Here is a 25,907-nt window from a genome sequence, read left to right on the forward strand (position 1 = left end):
CCGATCCAAGGTCCAGGACACACACTGAAAGCAGGTGACTGGGTCGTGATAAAGAAGCACGTGAGGAAGTCGTGTCTGGAACCCCGTTGGAAAGGCCCTTTCCAAGTAATCCTGACGACCACTACCGCTGTGAAGTGTGCAGGAGTTCCCAACTGGATCCACGCCAGTCACACAAAGAAAGTGTTGTGTCCCACAGAAGAGGAAGTTGACGCGTTCAAAACACTGACTCAGGACAATCAAAAGGAAAGTCCCAAAGTCGATAGAGAAAGAGAAAGGGGAGAACTGATAACAATAGAGGAAGCCGATACATTTTCGGAAGACGAGGCGAATGACTCTCATGAGGAAGACCAAGTAGAAGCCTCAGAAGGGGACGAACAGGCTGACTGTGACAAACAGCCTGAAGCAGCTGAAAGTGATAAAGAACTCGAAGAAAGGGACAGCGACAAAGAGCCTGAACAAAGTGGAGAAGAAGAAGAAGAGCCTGATCAGAGGAGAGCTTCCCCTGAAATAGGCGACGAAGGAAAAGAAGGGGAGGACGTGACCGATTTGCCTGAAAGAGAAAATCAAAAAGAGGAGGGTGAAGCGGTTACAACACGCTCGGGGGAGATTGCGAGCCCCTCAAATGAACAGAGCGTAAGGAAGAAACAAAGCATAGCATCAGTAAAGGTGAGAATAAGAGAGAGAGTGAATGACAAGGACGGAATTAAGGCCAGGGGTATACGAAAAGAAATACCTGTCATAATACCAGTTCTGAGTGAAGAAGAAGGTTCAACAAAAGAAGAGAGTACCAGTGAAAAGGAAAAGAAGGGAGACGCAAAATTGAAAAGGAAAAGAATACCAAACAGGAGATATTCCGGTCCAGAATGGGCATATGTAGTCAACGACGATTGGGCCGACGAATTTGTATCTCTTAGCCTCGAGAATGAAGAAGAAGAGATACCAATAGAAAAGAAAAGTTTTATGGACACTATTGATTGAAAGGCTGATAAATGACATTGCTTGCTATAATCTAACGTGATACAACCAGCTGAGACATTGCTAAACCGAATGAGACATTTGCTAACTTGATAAGACTTTGATAACCTGATTGACTCTTAAACCCGATTTGAGACAACGCTGCTAACTGATAAAAGACTGAGTTAACGTCGATTTGAGACAAGTGCTGCTAACCGATAAGTGACTGGGCTACTGGAGAAAACCGTGTGAACATTGCGCTCGTTCAGCTTTGTAACTAATTGCTAAATAGTTTCCTTTATAGGTGCTTCTAGCTCTCTGATTCTATACAGATCATGACTAAGTACGCTACACAAAACAGTAGAGTGAAATATTGTAAATATGAGTGTATAGGCTTGATAACTGCATGTGTACTAATAATAATGGCAATAGTGCTTGGAATGCGTGGTAAGGGTGAGAATGAGAAAATTGATGCTTCTACTTCTAAACCTGTTACTGTCACTGAACTTACCGCATTGAAAAGACTAGAATTAGATGAGAGACACTTGCATGATAAGAAGGAACTTTCGTATAATGTTTAACAGAATATGTTGAGACTATGGATGCGAAAGATTGTTATGTGTGTACACAGATACCGACATCAGTAACGGAAGGGGTGACTTATCACCACATGCCTCTTACATATGGGATTACATGTAGTTTAGTAACTTCTAGATTTTATGGTCAAACTAACATACAGTATTTTTATTCAAATTATGATGTTACCTTTGCATATGTTCCTATAATAACGCAACTAAGCCAGACTGCTAAAGATTGGGATGCTAAAATAATGAGGGAATTTTTCGAGCCAATGCAACCTTTTGAAACAGCTCACGCTCATAGGGAAAACCTTACCTGCTCGCTCTCTGCAGTAGAAATAAGCTTTTTAGATCGCACAGATGATAGAAGGGCACAAATGAATGCGAAATTAGAAAAGGAGCTAAGTAAGAGGACTTCAGTAGATAATTATGCTTTTGCCGCAATAAAAACACAAGGAAAAATAGCTTTAGACGCTTGGCATGTAGGGAAATTTTGTATATATCGTGGTGAGTCTTATTATGATAACATTTTCGTGGGAGCGAGTGAATGTAAACATACGTTTATCTTTAAGGCCAAATGGACATTCATGCTGAACGGACTTGACCCTGTCATACCTGGTGTATATTACATTTGTGGGCATAATGCCTATTATCGTCTTCCAAAGGGATGGTGGGGGAGATGTTATTTGGGTATAGTGTTCCCAAAGGTTTATCAACTGGATGACCTATCGGTATTACCAAAGACGTCTGGATCTCATCATATCCAGAAAAGAGAGACCGCAGCTGCTGTGGTAGGAGATTTATTTGGAGCCATAATTCCTTCATTGGGAGTTGTGTTGAATTCCATCAAAATAAGAAAGTTGTCTACTATAGTGGATAACATGTTGACAAAGTTTTCAGGTGCTATAATCCTGATGGATGCTGAACTTGCAGCGGAAAGAGCTATGACTCTTCAAAACCGGCTTGCTCTAGACATTCTTTTAGCAAAGGATGGCGGCGTTTGCAAAATGCTTGGTGCGCGTCACTGTTGCACATATATACCAGACAACAGTGAGAAGATTAAAACAATGCTTGCAAATATAACAAAAGAGAGTGCAGACTTGAAGGAATTGAAAGAACCAGGAGTTTGGGAGAAGGTTGGAAAGGGAGTTGCTTCAGTGGGAAATTGGCTTGGTGTCCGAGCCCGAGTTAGGAGTTTTTCCAAATTAATGTTGCTAAATTGTTTTTGCATGAAGTCCCACATGCAGATGCTAATTTGAGGTTAGATGAGGATTCATTTGTTGCACGATGCAATTTGAGACCTTGTTATGCTGACTAATGTATGCAATTAGCCCATTACAGATTATCATTTTAGTGGTTTGCGTTGCTATCATCGAATGCATTGTTATTCAAATGCTGCATAGATTGCATCTTTTTCGCCGTTATGGACAGCTATTAATGTTCATTTACATATATCATTTGGTGTTGAGACACATTTATATCGTGCTAGCTTTGTTAATATAGGGAAATAAATTCATTAACTTTGAATAAACTGGTGTGGTTATTCATGGCCGAAAGGTCATGGTTCGCCGAAATGTTTTCTGGATTAATTGTGAAGTGTTATGTTGATCAGGGCATTGCTTATGTTCGTTATTGATTATTGATTTGATTAAATTGATTACTCTCGGGTGAAGAGAGCCCCACTTGGTCAAAAGATTCATCGACCCAAGAGCGTCCAGATGCAGGTATTTTATCAGGGCGGGGCGCTCTATCAATGTCGTGATCTACAATGAATGACGACACTGAGTCGGCCGACAGGAGCCAGGCAACCATTTAGCACTGCGATGGACCAGGGAGTTTACGACTTGGTTTTTACATACCATTATGTAAAAAAATGATCTGTAATCACATTCCTAGAACTGGGTGCAGTTTACTTATACTTCTTGCATGTCACCCGTTTTTCTAACGTTGCTTTATCTTCTTTGGCGTTATAAAAACTTTGTGAATTGGGAAATAGTTTTAAAGCACTAAAACTTAGAATAACAAACAAAACTGAGCAGATTGTGTTCTTCATTACATTAATTATAATACTCACCAAGGTGGGCAGGAATGTTTAATAAAGCTTAGAAAAAGCAAGTTATGTACATTCCTCCTTTGCAGAAGATGAAATGGGCCAAGAAACCAACTAGGTTGTAATTCCACAGCAAAAATCACTCCTCTTGGGCTTCCTCCCAAAGGCATGTTATGTTTTCCTCCCGGAGGATGTAAGGAAGATTTCGAATGGTAGCAGTATACTAACACTGCAGTTTCTCAGCCAACAAGTGCAGATGCACCACTCATGTGCTGGAGTCATACCTTATCGAACCTGCTATAAAGAATTTTGAAACTAACAAGAAACACAAACTAGTTCCTCACAGTGAAGAATAACCTACCATGTTCTGGTTATGAGTTAGGAGTGAATGAATATGTGCAGAAATGAAGGGTGGCCAGAGGTTTTGTTTCTGACTAGTATCCCTACACAAATTTACTCCTTTTACGAGTTAAATACCACGGAGGGTCAAATAACTGTGCAGGTCATTTATTTCGCCCAAAAAATCCCGCAGGTAGAGGGGTAAAGGAGGGTGAGGTTTGGGGATGAAGTTGTTTGACAACTCGGAGCTTTACATGCTCTTGCTTCACCTTTAAAGGGGGGCAGTCGCGGACCAGTGAACAAGACCAGCGGGACTGCAGGCCATTACCACGGCGATTTTACCAATCAAATGTTCTGGCTCATAAAAACTAGTCTGTTGTTCCAGCAACCAGGTGTGGGAACAGTGGCCCACTCGTGATTGAAAGAAGCACAATTTCACACAGGGATTCTACTCCTCTCAACTAATTGGGCCCGAAAAATGTATTTGACCTTACAACTCAAATGAAATGGAAAGAACTATTAGACCGAAGTTATGTAGTGGAAGTGATACCATCAAAGGGCTATATGAAACTCAATCAATTCTGATTTTTTCGCCAGAATTTTATCTTGAGCAAAGGTGAAACTTCTTTTCGGCAGACTAATGGCCTTCCACCTTAGAGCAAAGTGTTGTATGTGTGCGACTCTCTACAAAGTGTTATAAAAAAACATCAGTCAGTTCTAACACTGCCTCCCAGCTTCCTCGGTCAAAATAGATGAGACAATTCTTCTTGATTGGACAGCAATCATGGAAGAGCACTGGAATGGATCCGCTCTTCCACTTCAACTGTAGCCAGCAAGTGAAAATTGTGTTGCAAGCTCATCTTTAAAAAAAATCTACTGCAGTGTACCAGAAGGTTCAGTCACTTTATATCAATGATGCTGAAACCCACATTCGAGTGGAGACGTAAGATTTCCACAGATATGTTACAGAATGCCTAACCCATGTTTACCTTTGAATGTAGTAAAGCTTCCTGTATCTGAATGGACCTAAAACTGAGCTTCTTTTGTTTGGCATTTCTGGTCAAGAATCAGTCACACTTGAATGATAACAGATTCTTGCAACTCCACCACTGACAGCCCTGAAGGCATGAAACCTTGGAGTTTTGTTCAAGGTCAACATGTAATTCCCATCCCAAATCATCCTTGAGGATAAAAGCGTTAGCAAGCAATTATGCCTGCTCTGAAGTACCCTCCCTTTATTGCACACAACCTACTGTGTGGAAGTGACAAGAGCTCTGGCAAAGGCACTACTGTATTACTGAGATGTGGTACACATTGGACATGCTGGGTTTGCCTAACTGATGGAATACAATAATTGCACAAAGAGGCAGCTAAACAGTGTCTAAATACACAAAATTATGATGTTGTACAACTTGCCCTGAAACCACTCTATAGACCGCTGGTGGAATCCAAATCAAGGGCCCAATTACAATGTTGGCGGATGGAATAGTCCTTCATGATCTCCGTAGGATACAATGGAATCATAGTACGGCAGCCAGATATCCTTCACATTTGTGACAGAGTAACCCTGTCCTCCAAGATTGGAATCAGTCCCTAAGTTTAATTGTTTAAAGTTCTCTGCAGAAGAGTACGGGTTACAGAGCCTGAGGTACATACAAACATTTCACTTCTTCCTAGTGAAGTTTCTCGAGTTGGCTACATTGCTAAATTACTCTAACAGCTTTCTAGAGACTAAAACACAGAAGATCTCTGGACATTTAAGGTCCAAAGCCTTAGCATGCACTAGACCCTTGCAGAACCTAACCATTAGCACTTCATAAAACCCTTAAAAATATCAATATTCAGGCTTGCCTTTAGAAAAAGTCTAGTCTCTGTGGTAGTTTGCAAAGAAAACATAATAGGGCTACGACTTGTGTTGATTTCGACTCATACTACCTTATAATCTCTGATTTAGCTCTAACATGAGAGTGATATCTACAGTGCTCTGAATAGTCTGAATGTGGTGTGGTGCACTATAGAATCTTTTACATATATTAATAAATATGGTTGTGAGGATTATGAGGAGACTGGTAGTACCAGCCATACGTATGCAGATGTCATCTATCAGGCTTGCCAGCTTTCACTTTTATCAGGTTCTTGTCAGAAGGAGAATGCATGGCTGATGAATGGAGTGTCTCTCCAAAGCCACTGCATGCTTTTCTTTATTTTGGGGCAACACCAGCTCCTAGGCCATGCAATCCAGGTGGTGTCACTATTGTTCTTGTTAAATTTGGAATGTTCTATTGTATTACAATGTAAATATATGTACTGCTTACTTCCCAGATGAAATGTTGAAGCAATTTGCGGACAGGCATCACGCTACTCCATAGGCCCTATTGTTAGTTTCTAGTGCTGCAAAAGTAATGTTTCATGCAAAATTCTCAAAGCTGTTATACCGATTATTTGCATGTTGATTTTAGTCCAGGGGAAAGTTAGCCGTAAATTGTTGTTACTAATACAAATGCTTTATTTTTTAATGATCTATGTTCCTAATTACCTTTATGTGATTAAAGAGAATGTACGGCGTGCAGTATAGATTGTGTATTAAACTAATGTTTGTTTGTCCTAGAGGATAAGTTGATAGGTATTTTGGGTCATACTTGTTCAGGCTAGGTCAGTGAGACTGGTGGGAGGAGCTCAGTGACTTAGTTTGGAAGGTTAAGCATTTGAGACAGAAGGTGACATGAGGAGGGTTCAGATGGTAGGGGTTTGAAAAAGGCTGTTATGCAAATCACATGCAATTTGGTGGTGGGTCACATGAGGTGTCTGCCAAGGAGTACAAGTAAAAGAAAACATTTTTACGGATGTTTTCATTGGTGCTCTTCTGATCTTTATAGCGGTGCATAATAGAAGCAGGACTTCACTTCATATCAATATGTAACCTGTTATTCCATCTTTGTCAATGATGTGTTAGCTGTGTTGTTCTGGGATATTTTAATGTTTAGCTCATAGACAGTAGTATGTGATCTTTCTAGGTCCTAAATTGTTACACACCCCAATTTCCTTTAGCTAATTAGATAGTTACTCTATTTTGTCCTCCAAGGTCTCAATGAGGAATAACCACATTTTCAGCAACCTTCTAAACTCCAGGCTATTTATGGTCTTTGCTGAGGATGAATTGCATAATTTGGTAGTTTGGATGAGAAAGATGTACCACCAACAGTTCTCTTCTAATCAGGTGGAACAATAGTTGTGGAGCCAATCTGGTGTGTAGTGTCCTTTTTTGGGAGTGTATTTTGAGTTTCATCTGAAATTATAATTGCCCATTTCCATGTATTGCTTTATGTGATTTGCACAGTAGTTTGAAGGAAGATTTTCTGGCAGCAGGCAGACAGACCATGCCTTCAGAGACAGTGAAATAAGGTCACTAACACTAAGGTGCAGAGATTGTCTTTCACAGCTTTTTGAATTCTTTAGACTTGTCTCGTAGTAGGTACTGATACTTCATGGCATAGTCTAGACATGATAAGAGAATAGAGGTGGTTGCCTGAACCTTCTATGGCAATCCAAGATGAGAGGAGGTGTGTTGGAGTGCCTTCATGGCGTGGAATGTGGATTTGGTCAATTACTTTACTTGTGGGATTATGGAGAGAGCCTAATCCATAACAGTTACTAAAGTCCGAACCTCAGAGGATGATTTTGACCGCAATCCTAGTTTGTTTACTGCATTCCTAGATTGTAGTCAGAAAAAGCAAAATGAGTCCAACAGAGACACATAAGAAGTGCAAGACCAGGAGTGCATGCCACTGATGATGGAATACAGTGGTGCAGAGAAGGACTGTTGATCACAAACAACAGGAAAGAGAAGGTATGACAGGAGCAATCATTTTGCAGTGAAAGGCGAAGACATTCATCTGACAGTGGTGATCGATTTAATGGTATAGCACTGAAAAAGAAAGAGTGTGTCAGAAAGGGTCAGGGCTGAATGAGAAAGATAGATGTTAGAGGATTCCAGTTTGAGAAAGTGAGCAACCAGATTGAGTGAGCAAGATTTTCATCAATAAGTGGCTGCATTGATGAAGGAGGAGAGGTGGTTAAAGAGAGGACTTTAACTGTGTGGGGAGAGAGGAGCCCTATTGCATAACATTGAACACTCCCAAAGGCATCAGTGTTCATATTCCATTTATTCACTAATACAAGTCAACCAAAGATTCCCAGCCAGAATTGTCCTCTAGCATTCTAGAAGCGTATCTCATCAGCTAAATGCATTAATCTGATGGGAAGCAGCATCCTTCACTACCTGGGAGCTAGATTAAAATGTCTGGTGACAGATCCAGTCACAGTTGCTCATGGCTTCAGTAAGTTCACAGAATCTTGCATATCACACTTTAGCCATTCCAAGATGTTCATCTTCTCCCAGCACACACATTTCTCTCATAAATTACCTAATATGCGTAGACTGCCTTTCATGAAAAATTCAGCTTCAACAAATTCAAGAAGAAGATTCAAACATAAATTCCTGTGATAAAACACTGACTGAAAGACTGCCTAGAATGTGCTCTGAAAAACTCTTGCCAATGCGAATCACAACTAGCCTAATTCAAGTAAAAATGAAAAACTAACAGCTCAGGCCATTATCTGGAACAATAAGGGAGCAAATGGACCTCCATGTCTAAAGGAGAGACTATCATTGTATTTCTGAATTAGTCAAAGAGATGTACAACATTAACCGACTCACGAAGCAGCCAAATCCATATCTGAGCTAATCATAATCCTCTGGGAATTCACTAACCCAGTTATCCTACAGAACCCTTACTGCATCTGACCAGGACTGACAGAATGTCCTGCAGTACTTGATTGTTTATGCTATCAACGTCATGTGCACAGTTGCAAATAATAAGGTTGCTCTCTCAAAACCTCTTGTCTACACACATCCTTCTCCTCATTTACATGCACAAAATGAAATGCACAGACAGAATGAAGATAATGAACCTCCTGATTGAGCTTTGCTTAAAAAAGCTTAATATACTGCCCTTAATACCCTCGTAATTGTCCTCCTTTAAGGCAAAGTTGTTTGCCCTCAAACAGGGAGCTGTAATCCAACTGCTGATGATCCTTACAGTGGCCTTTTTGGACCTTCTAATCTCATCTTGTTTAACCTGAATTTCTCTAACACGATCTTAGAAATGGTATATCACAACAACTTTAATCGTTTGAGGAAATCCACAGCCAACTCTTTGACTATCAATTATGGACCAGGCTGGCAGAAGAACCAAATTAGTTCTGACAACAACCCACAAGGATCTTTTTCATTATTAGAAATAGCTGATGTCACCTACCACTTGGAACTCTCAGACCTATTCAGTTTTGTTGACAAACAAATACAGATCATCCGTAGGTGGAAAACACATTGTTTTTGGTCTGGCTCTCAAATGGACCAAAGAGTTCCTCGTGGATCACAGGCAAGAAGTCCAGAGAGGTGCATCAAAATAAAGAACTAAAAAGATTACATCTACGATTTCTCAGAGACCTTACCTATGCCCGTGTTCAACCCATATATTCAGTAAATAGCACATAAGCATTGAAATGCACCACCTCCAGTTGCGAAGGTATGCAATGACGTACAGATTCACTTCAGGCTGCAGGGTGGGTCTAAACACCCATCGGATCATTTCAGATTGCCTCGTGCACATTCTGTTTTCTCTGAAGGAGAGTTTCCTTGGCTTGGTATTAATGGTTCAAAAACAAAGGTACTGCTAGTTGGGAACAGACCAAATGATCCACTGTAGTATGCTTGACTCAACTGCCTGGAAAAAACATGCAAGGCCAATTCCAAATGCAAGGACATTTTGGTTCATTTTCAGCATTTACCTCACCTTCTCCCCTCAAGTTAATACAGGACTAAAGTGAATGAATCACCAAGTAAACATCTTCCCAAAGCCCCCCCTCCTTTTCTCAACTTGAATCGTAAAGGCAGATCAAGTAAGGCCCCACATTGCCCATGGTTAACTCTTGTACTATTGTCTATGTCCCATTTCCAGAGAAGGTGCAGAGGGTTAAAAATCAAGGCAGTGCTGTCCTTCATCACAAGAAAGAAGACCAAGTGGCTTTAGCTGTAAATTATCTGCAAGGAGCACACATTTAACTTGAAAACACCATGTACCATACACAAGAACTACTCTGCCCCTTCCACCACCTTATTCACTATTTAACTTTGGGCACTAGTACCCAGATTCTTCTCAAGGTTGAAAGGAATCTGATGTCGAGGATTAGCTAGCATATATTGTGCTCCTGGTTACCTGGATGAGGAGCCACTGGGTGAGGCTGAATTCTGACAAGATAGAAGCAATTGTGGTTGGGGGAAGCGGTGAACTTTAGTCCTTTGCTGTTTAGCTGCAGAACAAGGCATTTCTCCATTTTCTGTATCACAGGTGAGAAACTCAGATTTTAAGTTTGACTCTTCTTTGTCCTCAGTACTTCAAACAAAGGCTATAATGGATGCACGCTTTCACCTACACTACAATTAAAGGCCAAAGTAGTAACCACAAAATCCTGAGTCATATCGAGAAGTTACTATAGAAACTCTCATGTATCTTATGCTTCCATTCTACTTGTTAAAACAATTGCACCTTAACCAGAATGTATCCGTTCACCTGGTGAAGCACTATATGAATCTGATCACATGTCCTGCCCCCTTTCGGCACTCTACTGGTTCTGGGTAAATCTGAAGATTTCTTTAAAACTCTGTGTCCTTTGCAGCACTTTATCAGACAGCTTTGAGCTCTACAAAAGGGAAGCTTAAGAGCTATAGTCACCTTAGAGAACCCACCCCATCCCCAGGGAATAATACATTGGAGATTACTCATTACAACTGCTACTGCTATTCCACTTTGGCTCCAAGCTACTCCAATGTAGCTCCAACCCAGTAGCTAATCTTTGAAATGATTTTAACATGAGGATACTCCTAGAACCTCCTACCCAATTGGCTACTTAAATTTTGGAGCGCTAACAAACATATAGTTATATGAGAGCCTTACAAAAGCTCCAACACATGCAGTATGTAGACTTTTTGAGGGAAAGGTCACATCCATCTTCAACACGTAGCACCCTACCAACAAACTGACAAGTGACTAAGATTGAGGTACTTCACTCTGATTCCAAACCCAGAAGACTAAGATTGGGGTACTTCACTCTGATTCCAAACCCAGAAAAAAAACAATGTTCTGACCACATCTGCAAAAGGATTTGACCTGACCTTGGCTGCATAAGACCACCTCATCTCTAATTCTAACCAGGAATTTGGCTCCTTTATGCCATCTTGGCAAGCACAGACAATCTGACCCTGCCGTCAGAATCTGAAATTTTCTGCAACTTCTGGTTTAATATAATCTGGCCAATATAATCAATGATACTGCAAGATCAGCTGGCTGAAAGAGACCCATCCCTGTAGAAGAGACCTAAAACCAAGACAATATACATAACATTTTAGTTTTTCATGCTTGATTCTCAGACCAGGAAAACTTAAAGGTTGACTATTGTACCAGACCAAATGGCATAGAATTGACCGATTGGCAACATACAAATAAAATAAAAATAAAAATTGAAATAAATATTATTTGAGGCTTTGTCACATTGATAGGCCGAGAGACTAAAATTCCGTCTCATACATAAGTGAAATTAGGACAGATAATCAGGAGTTATCGCCATTTTTATAATATTTTGGTGCATGCTTTATGCTAAATATTACTTATCAAAGTGCAGTAGATTAGCTATAAAGAGGAGAGACAAATAACTTTTGGTATCTCATGGAGGCAGCCAGTGAAGACTTTGAAGTAAATAGGTACTGTACCTGTAGAGGTAAATGATAGGGGGCAAAGCCAGAGACGGTTGAAACAGAAGGGCAAAATCCAGCATAGGTGAGGATCTGCTGTCCAGGGTTGTACAGGATCTGGGGAGGTTGACGCGAGTTGAAAGCGGTTTGGGATAAGGGTACCTGTAAAAATAAAGAAGAAAATCATATCAGGTATGTGTATGCAGTATCCTTGTAACTTAATATATTCTGTCGAGGAAACTTACAAAGGAGTTATAGATTTGTTCTAGTATTTCCCATAAATTTTATTTTGGGCAGATTACAAAAAAGTGGATGTTAAGATATTGAGAAATACAAATATATGTTTATTTTTCAAGTCATGAAAGCTGGAGATAAAACTGTTAAGGCAACAACGATGGAAGTTTCAGTTGAAACACACATGGGAGGTTATGTAGTCCAATATCCACTTTCAGTGAAAAAATGAAATTTTTGGAGCAGAAGGGTGCACTATGTCAGGAGTTTATGAGCAACTACGGATTCTACCAGAACAAACTGGAGTCTCCCGCATAAAGTTAGGAAAGGCAGTCAATCTAATTTTCAGCGCATAATGAAAAATAAGGAGTAGATATGAAGTCAATTCATTTAGCAGGGATTTAGGAGCTTTATAGAAGTCCTTCTGTTTTTTTGTAGGAAAACCTGTGAACAAATTATTTGAATTCATGAATTTCGAACTGGCTAAAGGAACTCACAATACCTGGAAGGCCATCTCCCATTTGAAGTGAATATAGTCTCCAAAGGCAGCGATGCTGCAATCCTATCATTTTCTGTAACAATAGCAGTAAAGGCACTGTTACCTTCTCAAACAACAATTTGTAATTAACACCCCCTATTAGCAATATTGGCACAGTACGGTTTATTGTTGACTGTGTTCAAAGAATGCTAGCAAGCGTATCACCTAATATATTATTCAAGTTGATTACTTGTGCATTTGCCTTTGCTTCTGAGGCATTTTCAGAGGATTGGCAGGCCCGTTGTTTCAGGACTCAGGGCTAAATTTAGAAAATTTTCAAGCAACGCAAAGTAGCATACAAAGTTGCTGTGCTGCATTCAGCAATGGGGAAACTACAGCACAAAACCATTTCTACTATGAATGGCCTGTTGCCACTGGCATCCCCACCACTGTGGCAAAACCCGGCTGGCTTCACTTGGGGCAGAGCTGAGTGTGAGATGCCAAACAACAGATTTATACTGAAAACATACCTTTTGAGTACAAATTCCGATGCTTAATCAAACTAAGAAGGAAAACACACCTTTGTGTTGTGCTAAAGCACAACAGCACACATGTAATGTGTGGGGATTTTGGGAAAATAAACTCATTTCCAATTGTTAAAGCCTGGTTCAAGGCGGCATTCATTTTTGACACAAAGCCCAATTTGGCTATCTTAGTAGATTCACAGCTAATGTTTTTAATTGCTACAGGAGGACTACTGGTAAGCACAGAATTTGAAAATAACTAAGAGCAAAAGAGGGCTTCTGTGCCCTTGACTGGACACAGTCTCTGTAGTGCTTAATTTGTAAAAACATAAGTGCTAAGGCACTGGTCAGGAGGCCACTGCAACTTGCACCACCCATGCCCCTGCCAGCACTGCCAATGGCAGTACCAACAAAACTACCAACCATCACACTCCTAAAAGTCTGCAAGTCAGACTATTCAGCCACCCAAAGCTATAAGGATGGCTTGGATGGCCGAGATTAGTCATTTTAGGGTCGAACATGCAAGCGCTCTGTCCCTGCTGTAATCTCTCTATGGGCTTTTAACCACGCCCATGTCACGCCCATCACTTTTGTTGGTTTGTGGGCCTGCCTTTTAAAATTCACTTTATTTCATTAGTGAAAGGCATGCATACGTCATGCCTTTTCTGGTGTTTAGCCCTCCTCGAGAGCAAGGGCCAACTACTGAAAACATATGAGGCTCTATGTTTTCCGTATGGTTTTTGGACAACTTTTTCTCTGTATTTTGTAGGCAGTGCAATCTTGTTGGGCAGTAATCGAGTGCTTTTCATGACCACCAGTTTAATTCTATTGTTTATTCTAGCGCACCTTCATGAATTCGAGGTTTTACACTGCACGATCGCACTTTTTGTTTTTTGATTACTATGCAAAGGCGAAACTGGACCGGTCTTTTTGTTCTGATTAGTCACCTTCATGATCATTATGTGGTGCTTTAAATTGTCTCCCTTATGTGAAATTGTATGACTTTCATTTTCAGTTTATGTGGCAAGAAAAGTCTGGGTAGGAGTTTACAACGCTATTAGCTCTAACTCGAGCAAACGCGAGACCTATTGCATTGCAAATGCTTGTTTTAGTTATATTGAATTAATAAACCACTGTTGTTGTGCTCATCTCTGACTTAGACCAAGAGCGTAACCATGTGGCATGCTGTCTGTCATTAGTGTTGGTGTTGACAACTAAGTACAGGAAACCACCAGCTCAAATGAAACACTGTTGCAGCTGTATGTAAAAGTGATGACTGGGAGCAGATGAGGGATTTGCATGCACTCGAATGGAGTCAATTTCCTAAGCAGAATTTTAAACAAAAGAGGGGCTCTGTACGTTCAACCAGACTCAATCTCAGCAATACAGACTACAGCACAAAGTACAGTTTTGAGCATTCTGGAGTGGGCTTACCGGTAGATGTTTAATAGTGAGAAATATGTTGGGTGTGGACCGATCTGATCCTGTCTGCGGTAACAGAGACTTTTGGAGATCTCATGACATTTCCTCAAGTTTTCTTTCATATGCGGGAAGAAGTACCATGGATCACTGCAAATGTTTAGTTGTTGAACAAAGTATAAGTAGCACAAATGCTTTACTTTCTATCTCTCTTATAGACTATGTTGTTGTTTCTGGTAATAGAACTATACTTTGCCTTAGCAGATTGTCATGTTCTGCTAAAGGCTGGCATCTCACCGCTGGACAAAAGTAGCCTCAGAGGACTGGTACAGGATAGCAGTTACTTTATAGTAACATATGTACGAGAAACATACGTACACATCAGATTGTACAGTGCTGCACCAAGTGTGCATTGACCTCCCTCTGATTCGTTCTGCCCTGGTCTGCCCCTCACTACTTCCTCCTGCCACTCCTTTGCCTCCCCCTTCTCACAGGTAGTGGTTTGTGTTCAGGAGGTGCGTTACCTCCAGCCCTTTGCCCTTTCTGCAGGGTCCTAGTCTCCTGCTCCACACCAGATCAAATGACGAGTTCCTCTAAAAAACAACTATCACATCCATCAAACCTATCTAGTACGAACGTGGCTGCGCAAATAGACCCATTTGGTTGACTGTAAATCTACCAATGATAGCTGACAGAGCTCTTCCAACGCATACATTTTTAATGCACCTTATATTGTGCCATCTGGTAAAACCCAGAGCTACGACAGGTACCACTGCCAAAAGTGATAAGCGAGGAATAATGTCAGTGTCACTCACATCACTCAACGTATTGCAGTGTAGCTCCAGGTCTAGAGTGTACCCGGTATATTTTATGACTACATACACACACTGAATAATTACCTTCCTTATTACCTCAGAGAAGAACTCACATTTAGTCAAGTAGGTGAGCTGAGTTATTTCTTTCATCCTTTAACTTCCCACAAGTTTCTTTACAATCTCAACTGGATTGTTTATTGTCTGCCCTCCCCCTCTGCCCCCCATTGTTATATTCTTTCTCTGTGACTTTCCCCCATTTTCTGCCTTACGTTCCAGTTTCCTTTAACACAGTTTGCCCCCTTCCATGATTTCTCTTTGCCACTTTCCCCATAGTTGGACAGAAATGCACATTGGTATACGTGTGGCTCCTTACGAGGAGACCCTAATGGAATGCCTTACCCATGGAATGTATGGACCACACCTTTCTCCAGCACTCAAATGTCATTGTAACACCTTCTGTTTGTCATGCCAGTTGGTTTAGAACTCGTGCCTACACTATGGACTGTGGATTCCTTTTCCCAGCTAAGGCAATGTTGAGGAGTCTGTCGGTTGTACTGACGAAGGATTCATGAGGCACTATTCTGGTCCTGATCTACAGAAACCAGAGCTGGAGGGATCAGTGGGTGAATTACACTTCTAGGAAAGGCCTTGGCTTTATGAAGAATTCAGACATTGCTAGGCCTCTTCTGGAGATGTGCATGGATAGAGAAGGATGACAGGCTACTGGTCTATATATCAGTATCAATGCATGCCTGCATATAGGAAACATAAAGTGCAAATCTAACTATAAAGCAGTTAAGCGGTGTAAAAGAATAGTTTATTGCAGTGGAAGTGATACTGAAAGCATGGGGCAAGTAGAATCCTGACGATTCTGGGCCAAAAGCAGGAAAGATAGAGCGGACCCAAGGTCAATTCTGCCATTAGGCTTTTTAAGAGGCCAGGGCATTTGGTGCATCTCTTCTAGTAAAGGGGCTTACAAATGGGTGACAATGGTTAAACGGGGTGAGACTGCATTTGCCTTTTGGAGGAGGATGGGGGAGGAACTGGCAACACAAAAAAGGTAACAATATGTACGATGTTGCTAGAAGGGTTCGGGTAGGTGAGAGGGAACCTCCCAATCGGTTGTTACATTTTGCCAAGTCATCGCTCAGGGAACACAGGAAGGTCAGGGGTGACTTGGGGTAGGTTTCAGAGGGTACCAGTAACCGGTGGTTGCCTTGTGATGTAATTCTGCCTGAAGACAAGTGTTTTAACCTTTTTCCTGAAGTAAAGGAGGAATGAAGCTAGACAGAATCGGACAGACTATGTAGTAAGTGTTCTCTGATTGGTCGCATGCTGACATGTAGTAATATGTAAGCAGTATAGCAAGACCTACCATGTCTTTAAATGCTCCAAGGATTGCTGCTGTGATAATTCCAAGGAAAATTCCGATGATATTCAAGACAGTGGAGGTCCAGAGCAGGCGATACAAGTGAAGCACATCATGGCAGCTGCTTACACCAACAAATTCATAGAAGCTGGTTGATTGTTCTGGGCTAGAAGGGACAGTAAGAGATAGGGTATTTCTCCTAATTCAAGATTACTCAAATAAAATTACAATTTCAATACGTTTGCAACAGTTTAGGGAGAAGGGTATATCCAGATGTGGGTCCTGTGCTCACTGTGCCACTGGAACCAAGCTGTACCTATCTGAAGAGGCTGAAACTTATCTTGGGTTGCTGGTATTTCAGTTCAGAGAGGGCCTAGCTTTGCAGTTCAGACTAGACTGTTCCTTTTGGAGCAGGGTCAAGACTGATTTACGTATGGCTGGGTCTAATCTGAGGAAGCATGGCAAAAAATGATGGATTGGAATGCTTCCCCTGAATACTAGTGATTAGAGTTATTTTCAGGAATGCTTCTGTCACTTTTTCTGTGTTTAAAATAATTTAAATTTAAAACCAATTGTACTTTTAGCTTGCATCAATAAGAATGATATTTTCCTGAGATGGGCGTTAAAAACTAAAAAGGTTTTCTGTACCTCTTCTGAGTACACCTGCATGCTAGACAAAACTACTATTCTACGTAGCCAAAGTTATCTAGACGCATTTGCATTTCTTTGTGGCATTTTACTGCTTTGTACAGTTAATCCAATTTGTACCTGGCCAACAATTTCCATCTGTTGTGACTAAAAGCGAATTCGCTAGTTCCATCTCAAAGATTATTGTGGCTCTGGCCAAGACATATATTGGGGCCGCTTTTACAGAACGACTTTCAATGATTTCGTCACCTCAAAATAGTCCATAGGCCGCACAGCTGAGCATGGGCTCTGAATAAGTCACTGCCGGCATAAACCGAAGTCATGACGCTCGGATAAACGCAAGCTCACGAGGAGGGAACTTTTTATAGAGCGCTCTGATGATAAAAGTGCTTTCTGTAAGATGAAAGAAAGGCAGCATAACAAATGGATGGATGCAGGAAATAAAGAGGACAGTGGGCAGGACAGCAAGGAAAGTGAGAGAAGAAAAAAATGAGGTAGAGAAGATGGAGAGAGGATCTAAGAGCAAATGGAATATCAGAGACACACATCTCGAGGGAGGTTTGAGGAAAGAAAAGAGGAAGACGGGAGTAAGGGGAGTTCAAATAAGGGAAAGAACAGCAGTCTCAAGAGGAATGATTGTTCAGCGGGCTGATCACCTGTGCAGAGATCTATATGTCAACCACAAGTTGCAAATTAGAATCCTTGTGTTGCAAATGTCTGTTATCTTTGCAAGATTGTTAAAAGGCTGTCACTGAAATGGGTGAGCGGTAATGTAAAGATAAAAGGGAGAGTACGGAGATAACAGAGAGAGGAGAAATATGAGGGAAAGCAGATGGGAGAAAAATAACAGGTGAAACAAGAGAGCTGGACTGCCCCAAACAACAATAAAGGCTGACTGTTGCTTGTAGTGCTCGAACACTACAAGCATAGTAGTGCCATGCTATTCGCCGTGGCGCCACCACTTCCTTTGTTATAACAATATACAGAATCAATGAATATGTCTGCAACCACTCTTGTGCCTTCTAGCCCTTCTTGCCACCTAAAAGGTGTCACATTGGTACTTTACAACAATCTAAACCATAAACCATTCCATAACACACAATACAGCAGAGGGCACCATACAGTAGCAAAGTACTTTTAGCAGATTCCCTTTCCGGATTATGCCAAGATGTTATTACTGGGAGGCTTTAACCTCTGGGCCAGTGAGGCAATCGGTGTAGGTATTTCATCAGACATTACTGACTCTCTGAATGGCGTGAACCTTGACCAACATGTGCTTGTTCCCATACATATTAACTATCTCTAATATCACAGCTTCCCCTTGTACTTGGTTTGACTACCACTTAAATTTGATATACAGGACATAAATCTCAGGATCCCCCCACATGCCCAGGCACTCTCTCCAGAAATTGGAACCAAATTAACTTTTTGTGATTCATTGGCAAGGTCCCTGCCCACGCAGGGTGAGAGCTTAGATTATTCTGAAGCAGCAATAACAGACTGGCTCTAAGAAGCCTGCAACATGCATGCCCCTTATTTAAAACTAAACCTATTGGGTATCATGAAGCATCAAAATGGTACACTGATGACTTAAAGTAAGCTAAAATTGAGCTACACCTGTCTGAACATAACTGGCAAAAAACATACACGCCTGATACAAAGGACGTCTTTGCCCGGCAGTTAAAAGCTTCTAAGAAGTTCATTTGGGAGGCCAAGTCCATTTATTTCTCTAGCAAAATCTGGAATTCTGATAACAAAACCAAAAATATCTTTGATACTGTCACTGAACTCTCCAATCCGGATAGAGTAAATGTTCCAATGTCCCCTGCTCAAAAACTATGTGACGACTGGAACTCTTTTTTTTTATTAATAAAATACAGATGATAAAAGATAGCATCCTGCCTGGTCTCCCTCCCACCGATAACCCCTCGGATGAAATAAACCCTATTAATCTTACATCATTTCCAGCCATCACTAAAGACTGCCTTATGAAGTTGATGACTAAAGTCAAATCAGGATCCCCTAGAGATGTCGCCCCCCCACAGATACTAAAAAACAGCTTTTCTAATTTCCCTGATTCAGTGATTTCCCTGCTCAACTTATCCCTGAGGCAAGGCATGGATACTCTTGCCTTCAAGGAGGTGGTACTCCTTCCACTATTTAAAAAGGCTGACGAAGAACCATCAGCCTTAAAAAACAAACTGACATTCTTAGCTAAAATATTAGAGGCACATATTGAGCAACACCTTTGCCTCTTCTTAGACTATTCAACCATTTTGGACTCTCACCAGACTGGCTTTCAACGTGCCCACTCCATGGAAACTGTGATACTTTCTGTGGTTGAGGACATGATAGATGCTGCTGACAAAGTGACAGCCCAGGCTTTAGTCCTTTTGGACTTATCAGTGGTCTTTGACACAGTGGATCGTTCTATCCTTCTTAAATGTGTCAAGGCCATGGGCCTGCAGGGACCAGTACTTGACTGGATGCAATTCTTTCTCCAAGACCACTCCCAGCTCGTTCATCTCTCCCCATACTGTTCATCAAAGGTAAGACTTAACTGTGGTGTACAGTAGGTTTCGTCGTTGTTCCCCCACTTATTTAACCTTTATATACGCCCATTGGAACACACACTACAGAAGTTAGGGGTGCAAATATATAACCATGCTGATGGCATGCAGCTGCTTTTCAATATTGGTGACACAACAGAATCTCTACAGTTCTTTCAGAATGCCATGCTATACATGTGGATTGGATGAACTGCAATAATTTCAAGCTAAATTCTGACAAGACTGAAATTGCGATGGTTATAAACAAACTACATAGCTGTAATCTTTCCTATTGGCCGTTGGAGATGGGCCCTCTTCCAACTCCTAAAAAAGTGGTTAAAAGCATTGGAACCTCTATTGACGAAGACCTCTTAATGGAGCTGCAGATACATGCAGTGACCTTCTCCTGCTTTTTTCAGCTCCAGAAAAAAAAAAAAATTTAGGAAAGACTTCAATCTTGAGGCCTTTAATCAGATCATATTTGCTCTTGTGATGTCCTGGATCGGTTATGTCAGCTCTTTCTTTTTGGGACTCCCTAAAGGTCTGACTCTGAGACTTCAGATGGTCCAAAATTGAGCAGCCAGGTTGGTCTGGCACAAATCTAGACATTGTCATATCACACTGTGAGCACTGAAATTAACATTAATAATTATTTTATGCATTTCGATATTTGATTTAACATATAGAATGTATTAACGTGAAAATGAACGTGTAACATGAAATGAACCTACTTGATTGGCCACCATCTTATACGAAGTTATTCATAAATAATATATTGACATGTATTAAGAGTTTATATATCACTGAAAACGCACTACTCTGTCATACTTACAGTTAAAGGTTATGGATTTTACTTGTGCTAACTAAAAGGCCTCAAGTTTAGCACGGCTGCAGCTAGAACTGAATGTCTGCCAAATACTGCAAAATGCAACGTTAGGAGAATGATCTTATGTCCGCTGTACAACTACTTTATTGTTTGAATCTTAAACTTGTCCAAACTTGTCATTAACAAAATGTTACTTCTCTCGAGAAAATGTGCGTAGCCTGAAATGTATCTACGTCATTGTAACTGTTGACTCGAGGCGTATGGGAAAACAATGTTCTCATGGACTAGCAATGGAATCCTCTGATATCCGGCTGATTGGCAGCAGTGGTAGTAGCTGCTCCAGTTTAAAATGAACATGTCACATTGGCTAGCTGTCTTATGACAGCCAGCCTGACATGCGCATTTTAAATCTCTCCACCCAGCTGTCTTGGACAGCTGGGTGGAGAGCAGGCACAAACTCCTAGTGCCTGAAGGTGAGTCGAAGCAGCCCCCTCCAGCTTCTCTCATGCTGCCTTACATTATCAGCAGCATGAGAGAAGCATCCGGATTAGTTAGGGAAGTGACACCGAGACTCCTTGCTAACTTGGAACCTCGGACATCAGCAGGACCCAACACAAGAATGAGGTAGTGGGTAAGTTGGCTATTTACTTTTTGTAATTAAGGGCCATATGTACGAACACATTTTCCCATAGACACAGAATGGGCAAAACTACTTGCTACATCTGGCCCTAAGTTGCTTATATACCCACTTGCAGTTGCACTCAGAGTGAGAAACTTGCACCAGACCTCTCAATCGTGGCCCTTTATAAACACTGTCTATAACATGCCATAATTGAGAGCTGTACTGCTTCCCTCAGTGCCGGCAAGTGGGTCAAAAATTTGGCCCCATCGTTTTTTAATGTAAGAGGCAGCTACTGCCCCTATCTCCTCAAGATCAAACAGAATATTGTTGTAGGCTAAGGGTGGGACCAGATGATGTCACAATGAGGTCAAAGGATGAGTTATGTAATTTCTGCTGCCCGCCCTGTATTTCAGTGACTCAGCATCAGCAAGCTGTGCTGTGTTACAACAGGATGAGGGGGGGGGGTTTGACTGATGCAGACCCCAAATTTCACAAAACAGGCAAGAAAGCTCTGCAAAACCTGTCACTTAACCCCTTTGCATCTTTCTGTAAAAGACCATTGTGCTGTGTTCTTTCTACATATGTTTTCAATAAGCATCATTAAAGCTCAACAAAAATGTGAAAGTTTATCAGGCAAACTGAAAGAGCGTAGCTTGGGTGTACCACTACGTCTCTAAAACATGAATGTGAAAGGATGGTCACTTTTCTCTAGGTCACAATTTGGTGGTCACATTTCTGCATAACATGAAGAAGTGCATTTATTTAAATGGTGCCCTGCAATGCATACAAATAAAGTGCATGGTTGGATATAATGTTTTATGTTAGATATATATAATCATAATTTGAAGTTATGTTATGTATAATGTCTTAGAAGTATTATTTTATATAATCATTTTGTAGTTCAACTATAAGTAACCGAATTAATTTAATCTGAAAGTATTCTTTTGTTTTCATTAACATGGCTGGAGTGAAGGCCACATATATTTTTAGTTAATCTTCAATGTAGAGTTTGCTTTATGAATGTTTTCTTTCCCAGCTGAAGGTGTTAGGATCTTAAAGTTAATAAGGAGTCCACTGTGGGTTTGAGATAGGAAAGCCAGAGACAAGAAATGCAAGGATGAGAGGAATATTTTGGAAGTTGGCAGCTGTAACTTTTTTGGAATCACTGGGAGCAGGAGTGCACCAAGGTCGGACGTGCAAGGCTTCTGAAGTTGTAAATCCTAATTAAATTAATTGGAGGTTTTGTTTTTCAAACAAGAGGTTTTGAGATGTGACGCCATTATCCATGGAGAAACAAAGATTTAAAGAATAGTTTAATTGGCAAGAGACATAGACTCTCTGCCTCTTGCTCAGAGCGAATCTTTCCGAGGTACAGACCTCATAGTTTCTATGTGGCCTTATACCACCACACCTCTCTTGAAGTAGATCCTTCTACTGAGATTCTGTTGCTAACCTTTCTCAGATAGTCTTTTAGTAATAGGAAAATAGAGGAACTAGATTTAATGGCTAGACAGGAGAACTAAAGTTCAGAATCCAAACATCAAGTACTTTTCTTGATTTTCTGTATTGTTGCTATTGATGTTTTGGTCTTTTATATGTTGCTTTGATTTATTATTGCACAATACCTTAACTCTCCATTGGTCATTCTGTATCTTTCTGTATCTTTATAAAATGGTTTTGAGACTCACCTATGTAACTTTGTCTTCGAGTCTGTAATGAAGCCAGTAGAAACTTTAATTGGACTGTGAGGTTTAATGGGTGACTATTGAGTTGCACTGAAATTGAATTTGAATTAATGAGTAAAATTATCTCTTCACCCTTCAGAATAGAGCAGAAAAGACCCATCGGACCCCAGATGAAAAGATAGGGCCACAGGCTCTATCACAGCTTAAGCCCAGTTTACTAAAAACAGTAAAATATGACCCCAAAAAATATATGTTTCATAATAAAAGGCCTGCCTTTAACCACAATTGTCACTTACCATCAATTAGTTTACATTTTTAAAACTGTGGTCATCTTTGCTGTGCTGCCCTGTGCAAGAGGTAAGGGCAGGAATGTGCCAAATTAATGACATTCCTGTCCCATCTGCCTGCGCCGGCACACAAATTGTTTGCCTAGCACCAACACAGGCACCTTTGCACCATGGTGCAAGGCAGCCTGCATTGTTGGCACAATTGTTTTTGTGCAGTAAGGTAACCCACTGCAATGCCCATGGAGCACTTCCTTGATATAGAGTATGGCAACAGAGCTCTTAGCGCTGCCTTGCCTTACTCCATGTCTATAAGGCCATGAAAGCATGCAGGGTGGCTTTGCATCGCCTCATAGATATGATGAGCCATTGGAGCGGCATAAAAATTGACATCCAAGCAGTGCAGGCCTGTTGTAAATGAGGCCCTGTGTTCTTTGAGCTTTCACGCTATGGTACAGTATTTATGTTTTTGGTACTTTGTAGAGCTATGTCTGCACTTTCTAGGGCTAAACTGGCAGCTTAATGCTGTCGGTTCATAATATTTGAGATTTTATCTTATTTTTTTTTGGAGCTATCATGATACCTTAAGAGCCCTCATGCCACTAATCTGACTCCAAAATGCTTGTGAGGTAATTTAGACCCAAGCAACAGTGCTAAAACTACAACAAACTTAAAAGTGCATTTCAAATGAGCGTAGTTTCCATTTGTGCATGTTAGTAACCATTAATTTAGGCACTTGTGACCAACTCACCAACACCCTCGCCAAAAACCCACCACCCGACCCCACCGACCCGGACTCGGCCGCCATCAACCTCCAACAATGGATCCTCAACTGCGCCAACATCCTAGCCCCACTCAAGAGACCCACCGCCAACCAAGAAAAGAAAAAAACAGCCTGGTTCACAGATGAACTAACCACCTCCAAACGCACCTGCCAGAAACTCAAGAAAAAATGGATCCTCGAGCGCACACCCGAGAACCTTGCTACCCTCAAGGAAGCCAACCGTAAACACCACCAACTGATCCGACTCGCCAAGCGCTCCCACTTCACAGAACGCCTTAACAACAACGCTCACGACTGCAAGGAACTCTTCAGCATCGTGAAGGATCTCTCCAACCCCAACGCCAACGACATCCCTCCATCCCAGAAACTCTGCGACGATCTCTCCACATTCTTCTACCAGAAAATCGCAGCCATCCACGACAGCTTCAACACCTCACCTCCGCCAGACCCCACCCCCAACAACTCCTCCCACGCCGACCACATCACCATCTGGACCCAAGTAGATGACGCCGAAACCCTAAAAACCATGAACTCCATCCACTCAGGATCTCCCTCTGACCCCTGCCCACATCAAGTTCTCAACAAAGCCGAAGTCGCCATCGCCCCCATACTCCGCAAGATCATCAACCTTTCCTTCAACACCGCTACCTTCCCGGACAGCTGGAAGCACGCAGAAATCCAACCTCTCCTCAAGAAACCTAAGGCTGACCTCAACGATCTCAAAAACTTCTGACCAATCTCCCTCCTCCCTTTTCCAGCGAAAGTCATCGAGAAGATCGTCAACACACAGCTCGCCCACTACCTAGAAGACAACTCCATCCTAGACCCCTCCCAATCCGGGTTCAGACGAAACCACAGCACAGAGACTGCACTCCTCGCCGCCACAGATGACATCAGACTACAAATGGACAACGGCGAAACCTCAGCCCTGATCCTCTTAGACCTATCAGCCGCCTTCGATAGAGTCTGCCACCGCACCCTACTAACCCATCTACACGAAGCCGGCATCCAAGACAAAGCCCTCAACTGGATCTCCTCCTTTCTCTCCGGCAGAACCCAGAGGGTCCGACTCTCACCTTTCCACTCCAAAGCCACCAACCTCGTCTGCGGCGTCCCCCAAGGCTCCTCACTAAGCCCAACGCTATTCAACGTCTACATGGCCCCCCTCGCACAACTGGCCCGCCAGCACAACCTCAGCATCATCTCCTACGCCGACGACACCCAGCTCGTCCTCTCCCTGACCAATGATCCTCTCACCGCCAAAGCCAACCTTCACGAGGGACTGAAATCCATCGCCGAATGGATGAGCAACAGCCGCCTAAAACTTAACTCCGACAAGACGGAAGTCCTCATCCTCGGGCGCACCCCATCTTCTTGGAACGACTCGTGGTGGCCCACCGCCCTAGGCCCTCCACCCACCCCAGCCAACCACGCACGAAATCTCGGCTTCATCCTCGACTCCACCCTCACCATGTCCAAACAGGTCAACGCAGTCTCATCCTCCTGTTTTAACACCCTCCATATGCTCCGCAGGATCTTCAAGTGAATTCCAACAGGAACCAGAAAGACGGTAACCCAAGCCCTCGTCAGTAGCAGACTCGACGACGGCAACGCACTCTACACAGGCATCCCAACAAAAGACATCAAACGACTCCAACGCATCCAGAACGCATCCGCCCGCCTGATCCTCGACATACCCCGCCGATGTCACATCTCTCCTCACCTGAGGGACCTCCACTGGCTCCCCGTGGACAAGAGGATCACCTTTAAACTCCTCACCCACGCACACAAGGCTCTACACGACACCGGACCCACCTACCTGAACACCAGACTCAACTTCTACGTTCCCTCACGTAAACTACGCTCTGCCAACCTTGCCCTCGCCATCGTCCCCCGAATCCAGCGCAAGACCTCTGGTGGCAGATCCTTCTCCTACCTCGCC

At 42.0% G+C, this 25,907-nt stretch overlaps 1 protein-coding gene across 1 annotated transcript in view; it reads right to left on the reverse strand.

Moving 5' to 3' along the window:
* The window catches only part of TMEM255B (transmembrane protein 255B), an 822,789-nt gene that overhangs the window by 97,553 nt on the left and 699,329 nt on the right, over window positions 1–25,907 (reverse strand). The window contains exons 7-8 of the mRNA XM_069204634.1: window positions 16,574–16,733; window positions 11,750–11,893 (exon numbers count right to left, since the gene is read on the reverse strand). Of these exons, the coding sequence (XP_069060735.1) occupies window positions 11,750–11,893; window positions 16,574–16,733 (304 nt within the window). The remainder of the gene's footprint in view (window positions 1–11,749; window positions 11,894–16,573; window positions 16,734–25,907) is intronic.

This window comes from Pleurodeles waltl, chromosome 8 (assembly GCF_031143425.1).
Source record: "Pleurodeles waltl isolate 20211129_DDA chromosome 8, aPleWal1.hap1.20221129, whole genome shotgun sequence".
Classification (NCBI taxonomy): domain Eukaryota; kingdom Metazoa; phylum Chordata; class Amphibia; order Caudata; family Salamandridae; genus Pleurodeles; species Pleurodeles waltl.